The following is a 10,664-nucleotide window of genomic DNA, read 5'->3' on the forward strand; positions in this document are numbered from 1 at the left end:
AAAACTCGACACCTATATGACAAAAGTATAAATCATACAAACTTAAAAAGGAATAGGTCAAACGCAAGAAGCAAGAAAAGCTACAAAAAACAGCGCTTCACATCAGCAAGTGTGCATGAAAATATGTCCAAAACATTTTCAACGGCACGATAATTATATATCATTTGATACAATGGAGATTTTAACAAAACATTGGTACGGGCTTGAGGTATAAGGAATGCATTGCTAAATCGATTGTTAAGCCTAGGCACCCTAAAATTCAAATACGCCAGCAAAGCATCGGAAACAACTAAATAATGTACAATCTTAAAGAGAAGCCGTACACAACACATTTGACGCCTCGAAATTAGGCTTTGCAATTCGAAACGGTTATAAAATATAGCCTGTTGTGTCCCTCGCGCAGGATAAACACCGTCCAATATAAATGCTGCCGACTTGAAAAATCTTCTTTGAACCATTTCCATCGCGGAAATCTGAAATTCATAGATCGGACTCCATATGACAGAGCCATATTCAAGTTTAGATCTAATGAAAGTTATATACAATAATCTAAGCGATGTAGACTCTTTAAAATCCCTTGCATTGCGCAGAATAAACCCCAAGTTCTTATAGGCCCGAGATATGCAGTCCTCCATATGACGCGCAAACCTAAGTTTTGAATCAAAAATAATTCCCAGATCCTTTACAAAATCAGGCCTCTCGAGCACACAATCGTCAAGCATGTAATTAAATAAAATTGGATTTAATAAACGATAAAAAGACATTACTCTACATTTGGATGCATTTAAGGGTAATCTATTGTTATTACACCAATTGCTGAAGGTCAAAAGATTGTTTTGCAGATCGTCACAATCATTAGGGCTGTCAATTCTACGGTATAATTTGACGTCATCAGCATACAGAAGGTAATGCACATTTAGATCTTCAACAATGTCATTAATGAACAACACAAATAAAAGAGGGCCCAATATCGAACCCTGAGGAACACCAGACGTCTGAGAGAACTTGTTCGATCTGAAACCTCGAAATTGAACAAACTGATACCGATCAGATAAATATGGTCTAAATACACTCAACAAGTCGGTGCCAAACCCAAATCGATTAAGCTTCTGCAAGAGCAACGCATGATTAATCTTATAAAAGGCTTTAGAGAAGTCCGTATAAATGACATCCACCTGACCCCCTCGATCTAGACCTTCAGATATAAATTGTGTTTTACATACCAGATTAGTAATAGTAGATCTACCCTGAACAAAACTATGTTGTTCAGATACAATCATATGAGATACATGATGCATAATATGTGAATGCAAGATTACCTCCAGTACCTTGCAGAAATTACATAAAATCGAAACAGGTCTATAATTAGCAAAATCATTTTTAGCATCTTTTTTATAAATGGGTGTAATTCTTGACAATTTTCATAGAGTGGGAAAGTTACCCGATGTTAGTATAAGTCTAAACAAAATCGCCAAAGGTTTACAAAACGCCGCTGAGCAGTCTCTGACAAGAAAGGCTGGGATTAAGTCAGATCTCATGCACATATTAGCTTTAATCCTTTTAATGGCAGCGAGTACATCCGACTCAGAAATGCTGGGTTTATGAAGAACAGAAATATGTACATCATCAAACAACACATCAACATTGTCTACGGAATCAAAAGCGTTAGAGAAGAAAGTAGCAAACGTATTTATAATATCCTGCGGATCATCAATGTTAACATTATTGAGTGTCATGATAGATGGAATAGATGTAGTACCACGCTTAGAATTTATGTATGACCAAAAAGCATTTGGATTATGCTCGCCCGACTCTTAAAAGAAGCTCTAATATTTTTGAATTCTTCACAATCAAAAGGAGATCTAGTGGACTTATACAGTTTATATGCCTTGTTTTTACTTTTCCAAAGTGAAATAACTTCTCTTGTGAACCATCTAGGAAATTTCCTATTATAGTTTGAAAATTTACTCTTGTGAACGTGTTTCGTTAAAATACCATTCAATATATTATAAAAAGTTTCAATAGCATTGTCTACATGTGTAAATGAAGATAGAATGGTCCAATCCACTAAAGGCAAATCATGATATAAGTTATGGAAGTCAGCCTTTTTATAATTCAAATAACCTATGTCTCTGTTCAAAGGAAAGGCATTAACACTGTCAGCAGCTGGAAAATCTATGTCAACAACAAGAGCCGGATGATGTAAGTCAACAGGTAGCAACAACTCCTGAGCTTGAGAAACAGAGCAGTGAACATTACTTAAAATAAGGTCCAAAATTCTGTTATTAGTGTTGTGAACAGAGTTATGCTGGTCTAGATTAAAACAATTCATAAAATTGTGGAGGGAGAGCAATGTTTGGTCAGCTTGATCATTCAACAAGTAAGAAGAAAAACCCGGAATATTAAAATCACCTAGAATAATAATATTAGAACTATACAATGGCTCAAGCGACGCAAAAGCCTCAAAAAGACTATCATACACAACATAACGAGAACCTGGCGGTATATAAACATTGAAGATCATGATGAAAATGCTTTAATAGTCAATGCTGCACGCTATACTGACATGATTAACCAGTTCCTTACACAGCAACAGAACATGTTTCCACAGAACAATAGCTGGTTCCAGCAAGATGGCGCTACTTCACATACCGCAAGAGCATCAATGGATTCCGTGCGAAGATTGTTTCCAGGTCGTATTATCTCCAGACACGGAGACATTGAGTGGCCCCCAAGATCGCCAGATCTTAACGGCATGCGACTACTTTTTGTGGGGCTATCTAAAAAGCAAGGCGTTCCTTGACAAACCACGAGATATTCAGGAGCTGAAAATGAAAATTCGGGAAGAAATTGCTAATATTCCGTTAGATATGTTGCGTCGTGTTATTCAGAATTTCAACGTTCGGCTCACGAGTGTGTGGAGAGAAGAGGAGGCCATTTAGCAGATATAATTTTTAAGAAATAAAAATGGCACACAATTATCTTGTTATTGCTATACTTTGTTTTAATTAAATAGTTACTTTCGGAAATACGTCATTTTCAAAACTTCCCGCTCCCATGGTCCACCTTGTAGTATAGGAAGATTGTAAAGTCCTTGCTGAACGTTTTAGGAATAAACCAATCCTAAGAGTTTGTCACAAAGTCGGTGTTACATCCTATATTTTTTAATTTATTTTATTTTTTTCATCGATAAGTGTCAAATTAAAGAATAGTAATATGAAAATTTAAATAATTCCATAATAACGGTCAATAAAAACTGTGATTTAAAAAAATAATCTTGACTTAAAATTAAAAATACTTTCTTATTCGTTTCATTCCATAATATTTCTACTAAGTACTTACATTAACATTACCTTGCCATCAATTTTTTTTTAATTTCTGGATGCTATCATAATTACTTATTATATTTTTAGGTTCCGAAAGACGTACGTCAGAAGAAGAAACAGAAACAGAGAAACATACGTTAGAAAAAGAAGCAGAAACCAAAGCAGGTAACTAGATAATTATTTACGTTCAGTGAACGTTAAGGTAAATTTAATTAATTTTTTTTTTTTTCAGGTTGCAAGGGCTTAAGTAGTAATATTATATTACTATTAATAATGTACTTTATATTTACTTAAATAAATGCTTTACGACCATTGAGTTAAATTTAAAAAAATGCTCCTTTAACTTAAGTATCGGGCATTTTATTTATAAAAAGGTCATTGAAATATATACACAACGCAGAAACAGAAGGAATGGGAGCACCTTATACTAAGTTAATTATCTAAAAAATTCGCAACGCAAGAGAGATGTAATCCAATGTAAATAATATAACATCCCTAGGTGGTATCTATTCTTTGGTTAATCAAAAGTTGGGAAAACTTAGACCAAAATAAAAATATGTAAATAAAAAACACAAATTAGTTTATGCTACAAAGTTATTCTTTTCAGTGTACAACGTCTTGGTTGTCGAGAGAAACTTTCAAGATTTTATATCTTTAAGCTAATTCACAGGCTGACAAAACTTGATCCAACAACACGAATATACTTTCCCAAAGGATTTTGGTGGGCTGAATTCAATTCCGAGGTCCAAATTTCTCAATTTCTGATCTGGTTTTCGAGATATCCTAACCTAAAAGTGTCAAAATCATGACTTTTTGACATATTTCAGATTATGTTACATGGACAGGTAATTTTTTTTTGCTATAACCATTAATGGGATCTTAAAGTACTAGATTTAGTCTTTAAAACGTACTTGGATTTATCCCGATAGTGTTTTTCGTCTTTGAGAAATCGCATGTTGAAATTTAGTAGTTTCTTATTTCTCCATTTTTGAATATAATGTGAGAGACAAGGCTCTTTTTCGCGAGTGAATATTGGTGAATACGTCTGACTTGTAGTTACTGTTTCTATCTTTTTTAATCTTATTTCTAATCTTGTCTAACCAGAACAGATCGCGAAAATGTATATATTCACTATTCAGTGGTGCAGCCTGTCATATAATATGTACTTTGACGACTTTGACATATGGGTTCTAACTTCTAACCAGTAACCATAATTTGTCATCCTTTATTGCTTCCAGTAGTCTAGTGTAGTGGGAATTGGTGTTATCTCACTATATAATATATGTATTTGCTTCAATGCTTTCTTTGGAATATTTTTAAGTGGCAAATTTAAAAAGCGTGAAAAGTATGTAGATTCTGATGCTGCAAGATATGCGAATATTCGACATAATCGTTATCGTAAAAGAGTGGAATTTGGTCATTTATGTCAATGGCTACAAAACAGAAATTGTGACATGGCTCTATATTTTTTGATATTTTTGTGTAATGAGGATGATGATGTTCCTTATTTATGTTATAAGTTTAGAGAATCATATCATATATTCTCTATTCCAGAAAAAAATTAAACTAGAAAGAGGTTAGGTTGGTTTTTTATGTAATTCATACGAAAAAGACCTGAATTACAAATGATTCTACCAATATTATCTCTGGCCTAGGTCATAAAAAAAGAGGATAATCCTGAAGCAAAGTGGATCGCAAATATATCCCATACAGAAAATTAATCTTACCATTAAGTAAAATATTTGCTGTTTCAACGTCTACGTTTACTAAAACATCTGTGCCTCAAAAGATTAAATTTAAACTGACCACTTCCACAGCTGTATCAGAATCCATCATTTTGCTGAACGATTTTTATCCTCATTCAAACAAAATGTCAAAAAGAAAAAGGTTAAGTTACCGGCTGACAATACTAGTTGAATATACCAACAGAATATTCAGCTGAAGGGTGAAGAGTTCAGTCATTTGATCTAAACTTGTGACGTCACATAGTAGTTTAAATGACTGACTATTCTCGCAAAAACGTAATATTCACTCATACTACACATACTACAACATACGACTTCACTCGCGAAAAAAAGCCTCTTGTATCGAGCCGCCGTCATTGTTTATAATAAATGTCAAAACAGCGATAAAGTAGATGTGGCTTCGATATAAGGAACGCCTGCAAGTTGGGGAGAGACAGGGATTCATTCCTGATATAGACTTATAAGTGTTGAGTACTGTACTGTTAATAATTGATTTCATGTTATATTTAATTCCTGGATTGTTATAAATATTTTCTCAAATTACCGTGTTTTAACAATACTCACAACACAGCACCATAAACGGGTTTATGGGCTTAGGGTTTATGAGTTCCGGAGATACCGGCCGTATGTCGAATTTTTAGTAATTTAATAAGATTTTTGCAAAATTTGACGTGATAGAGTAAGGTACTTGAGGTATACAGGCTGTCTTCTAAAAACGCCGCAAGCCATAACTCCATTATTTATAGTCTGATTTTAAAAAACAAAAAATTAAATGAAATGGCTCTAAATACACTATAAAGTGAGGCTATTAGAGCTCATTTACTATTTTTTTTTTTGAAAAGCGGTAGTCAACTTTTTTTTTCAAATGGCATTATAGTTTTTTTTGTTAAGTATTTGTTATTGTGCAGATTTATTTTCTGAATCCAACGATGTATATGAACATTACATTTGTAAAGCATTTATTACAGAAAAAATGACAAAATATTAGTCGATACCGCATTCGGCGACTGGCCACTGACAAATGTATTTTAGCTAATCATCTGTGCCATGGAAAACAAAAAATAGTACATCAAAGCAAATAAAACTCAAAAGAGAATGTCAGTGTTACGAGTTATGAGAAACAACTACTCCAAGAGCTAATATGCTCATACCTGCGTTGAATTATACTCGCAACACTTAGTGCAACAGCTAGGATCGTTTGTCAGTTTACCCACCAGGCACAGACCGGTTTCGGACTTATTAGTTCTCATCAGTGTGTCATAGGTGCGATAACCGACAAACGACCCAGCTGTTCTTGTCGTATCATCACGAAAAGGAAATACATTGTACGCGGGAGCGCAAATGGCTCCATCTGTATTTCATTTATATATTTAAGACCCCGCTCAACGTGAATCCGCGGTCAGCATTAATGGTTCTTTTTCCAATCTCAAAAAACGGGTCAATTAAAGTCAGATATCACGAATTTTCAAACAATAACAGATTCGGGCCGAATTTGGTATACGGGGATTTTCTTGGTCGCTGATCACGGATCCGAGGTAAATTTTGCAAAATTCAAGATGACGGATCCAAGATGGTCGACCAAATTTTCAAAAAATAACATAATCGCAGCAAATTTGGTATACGGGGGTTTTCGGGGTCGCTGACTACGGATCCGAGGTCAATTTTTCAAAATTCAAGATGGCGGATCTAAAATGGCCGACAAAATTTTCAAATAATAACAGAATCGCAGCAAATTTGGTATACGGGGGTTTTCGGGGTCGCTGATTACGTATTCGAGGTTAGAATGCGAAACTCATTTTGTAATATTTTACTTTATAACGTGAGTACACAAACACGTTTTAATCTACTTTTTTTCGGCTATATCTTGTTCTTTTTTCTGTAAAAAATCTATTCACGGATTGAATTTTGTAAATCTGATCTCGGATTCGTGATCAGAGACCTCGAAAACCCCCGTATACCAAATTTGGCGCGAATATGTTATTTTTTGAAAATTTGGTCGGCCGCCATATTGAATTTTACAAAACTGACCTCGAATTCGTGATCAGCGACCCCGAAAACCCCCATCAACCAAATTTGATGCGAATCTGTTATTTTTTGAAAATTTGGTCGGCCGTGATCAGCGACCCCGAAAACCCTCGTATACCAAATTTGGCGCGAATTTGTTATTTTTTGAAAATTCGTGATATCTGACCTTAATTGACCCGTTTTTTTTGAGGTTAGAAAAAGAACCATCAATTCTGACCGCTAAATTTTCCTAGCACTTTTTCGTGAATTTTTGACCTGTTTTTTGAGGTTCGGAAATTCCTGTGATGTGATAGCTCAAATCTGACACCGGAATCGTGATCAGGAGGAAAAATACTGCTGATAACATATGTCGCATGAAAAGTACAGACTACTTTTTTTGTATGTAGCTGTGTTATTACTCATATTTTGCGCTGTTCATTTCAATAAAACCTGTTTATTTCAATAAATAACCTACTGTAAAAGACACAAAAGGAGTATAATGCGTAAAAAACTGTGACACGAACGCTAAAATGACATTTACTTGCTTTGTTGTATTATTTTTTGTTTTCCAGGCATACATGATTAGTCAAAATATTATTATCGATTAAGCGACAGGGCGCTAATAATGCGGTATTGACTAATATTTTCATGCTTTTTTAAAATTTAAAAAAGTTGACTATCGCTTTTCAAAAAAATATTAATAAATACGCCCTAATAGGCTCACTCTACAGTGTATCCCACCGGGAATCGCCGCGATCGATATCTGGAAAAGTACTTATTTGAAAAATTTGAAAATTTGGCAACTTTTCAAAGTCAGTGGGGGAAACGCAACTAAAATATTTTCAAGGTCATAGCACTTCCGGTTATACCGGAAGTCGACACCATCTTCGTTATTTTAAATGGAACATCCTATATATTTTTGCATATTTAGATTCTACTTGAAATTTTAAGGTCACTTTGTATAACAAACTTAGTTCCTAAAATTTATGGTTTTTGAGATATCGACATTTTCATGAAAAATTTGACAGGTGCAAGGTTGTGCGGGATCCTTTGTATTTTATTCCAGCAACTAGATATCAATTTGAGATTTGGTATGTGAGTAGAACACATATAGAGCAACCTTACACAATATCCATAAATTAGAAAATATGATACCGAGTGTTTAATTTTCGACTGCACATTTTGATAACTTCAAAGAGTTATAACTTTGTTAACTTAAATGGAACACCCTGTATTTTTTTGGCCTATCTTGTGTAGTAATTAATTATCTCTCACGTGATGTAAGCATGTAGGGGATGTGGTCACAACTTTTAGAGATAATTGCAATTGTTTACTTTTATCTTTATCAATTTATATATAGCTTTATAAACGTGATACATTTGCGGCGCGATATCCAGACAAAGCGTCTGGTAGAGACTTTTTGACATTTCGACTCTGTCATAGTAAAACCAGACAGACGAGTACCTGTTGTTGATAGTTAGAATGTTGAAATTTCAATATTCTAATTACTTTAGGACATTTCCAATTACATATGTGAATGAAGCAAACGGTTCGCAAATTTCAAAAATTTTCTGTCAGACGCTTTACTATACTCCGCTTTAGGGGTTTACTTTGTTTGGATATCACGCTGCAGATGTATAAGGGTCTTGATATTGCTTTGTTACTTTGTCCGTAAATAATAAACAAATTAAAAAAATCTCATTACTAAAATGTTACAAATAATAATTTTACAGTTGTTGTTTAATAGTTTGAATGTCAATAACGATTGTTCGTACTCATAGACCCATTGATAAAATTATGTCAAAATTAAAAAATAATAGTAAAAATTGCAATTATCTCAAAAAGTTGTAACCACAGCTCCTACATGCCTACATCACGTGAAAGATAATTAATTACTGCACAAGATAGGCCAAAAAAATACAGGGTGTTCCATTTAAGTTAACAAAGTTATAACTCTTTGAAGTTATCAAAATGTACAGTCGAAAATTAAACACGCGGTATCATATTTTCTAATTTATGGATATTGTGTAAGGTTGCTCCATACGTGTTCTACTCACATACCGAATCTCAAATTGATATCTAGTTGCTAGAATAAAATACAAAGGATTCCGCACAACCTTGCACCTGTCAAATTTTTCATGAAAATGTCGATATCTCAAAAACTATAAATTTTAGGAACTAGGTTTGTTATACAAAGTGACCTTAAAATTTCAAGTAGAATCCAAATATGCAAAAATATATAGGATGTTCCATTTAAAATAACGAAGATGGTGTCGACTTCCGGTATAACCGGAAGTGCTATGACCTTGAAAATATTTTAGTTGCGTTTCCCCCACTGACTTTGAGAAGTTGCCAAATTTTCAAATTTTTCAAATAAGTACTTTTCCAGATATCGATCGCGGCGATTCCCGGTGGGATACACTGTATAGTGTATTTAGAACCATTTCGTATAATTTTTTGTTCTTTAAAATTATACTATAAATGACGGAGTTATGGCTCGCGGCGTTTTTTAGGAGACAACCTGTATAAGGCCCACTTAACTTAAATATGCAATAAATGGTAGGTATATTTTGTTGTTTAGAAAGACAAAATCATGTTTACTAATCACAAAAGTTAAACAATTAATACAAGAGACATCCTTTTAAAAACATTTGACTTTAAGAAAACTTTCTCTGGGCCTTATTAAACCAACGTGGCCCTATTATGAACTTGCAGTTTTTCGCAACTTATCTTCAAAGTGACTCTTTAAAAACATCCTTAAATTAGAAAAAAAAGAAATATAAAACTTATTACACAAAAAGTATAGTTAAGTACTTTCTAAAGCAAACTAGATAAACCAAACTTCTCTTAAAAAAATGAAAACTTCTCTTTCCATAACAAAAAAATTAAATGGTCGTAGACAAAGAAGTGTCATTTATTTTTTATATAAAATAAAGCCTAATTCGTTTTTTTTTATATAAACAATAAATGACACTTCTTTGTCTACGACTAAAACTAAATTAAACTTCTCTTAACTAAACTAATCACACATGTGCGTGGAAAGTGACATCATAAAATTATTTTAGCGCGAATTTTTAAATGTGGGTCGTATTACCTCCTGGGCCTTATTTACCACAGGTAACTTATTTTGGGGTTTAGATTCATGATCAGCGACCCCAAAAACATGTAAGTAAGATCCCTACTTCTGTGTGCCGATGAATATAGGTTTGTGTAGGTATATTTAAAATTCCAAAAATAAAACAAACTATTAAATTTCAACATGCGATTTCAAGGACGAAAAATGATATCGGGATACATCCAAATGCGTTTAAAGAGTAAGAGTAAGTAAGTAGTTTAAGATCCCATTAATGGTTTTAGCAAAAAAATAACTATCCATGTAAAAAAACCTCAAATATGTGAAATATGTTATTTTGGTTTTAGGTCAGGATATCTCGAAAACCAGAGCCCATTGGGAAATTTCGGAAAATAATCTGCTTTCTGAGTTAAAGGGTCGTCAGCCAAATTTTGTCAATATTTAAATAAGTAATTATTAAATATTGATGTTGATGTGCATCTAATTGTTATTAGATTAATTCACCTCAAATTTATT

General features: G+C 33.5%; 1 protein-coding gene across 1 annotated transcript in view; it reads left to right on the top strand.

Moving 5' to 3' along the window:
- LOC108915174 overlaps positions 1–3,637 on the top strand; it is a 39,341-nt gene extending 35,704 nt beyond the window's left edge. The window contains exons 3-4 of the mRNA XM_018721144.1: positions 3,414–3,491; positions 3,559–3,637. Coding sequence (XP_018576660.1) covers positions 3,414–3,491; positions 3,559–3,620 — 140 coding nt within the window. The 3' untranslated portion in view covers positions 3,621–3,637. The remainder of the gene's footprint in view (positions 1–3,413; positions 3,492–3,558) is intronic.
- Positions 3,638–10,664: the final 7,027 nt, after the last annotated feature.

Source organism: Anoplophora glabripennis, unplaced genomic scaffold (genome assembly GCF_000390285.2).
Source record: "Anoplophora glabripennis isolate ALB-LARVAE unplaced genomic scaffold, Agla_2.0 scaffold1259, whole genome shotgun sequence".
Lineage (NCBI taxonomy): Eukaryota > Metazoa > Arthropoda > Insecta > Coleoptera > Cerambycidae > Anoplophora > Anoplophora glabripennis.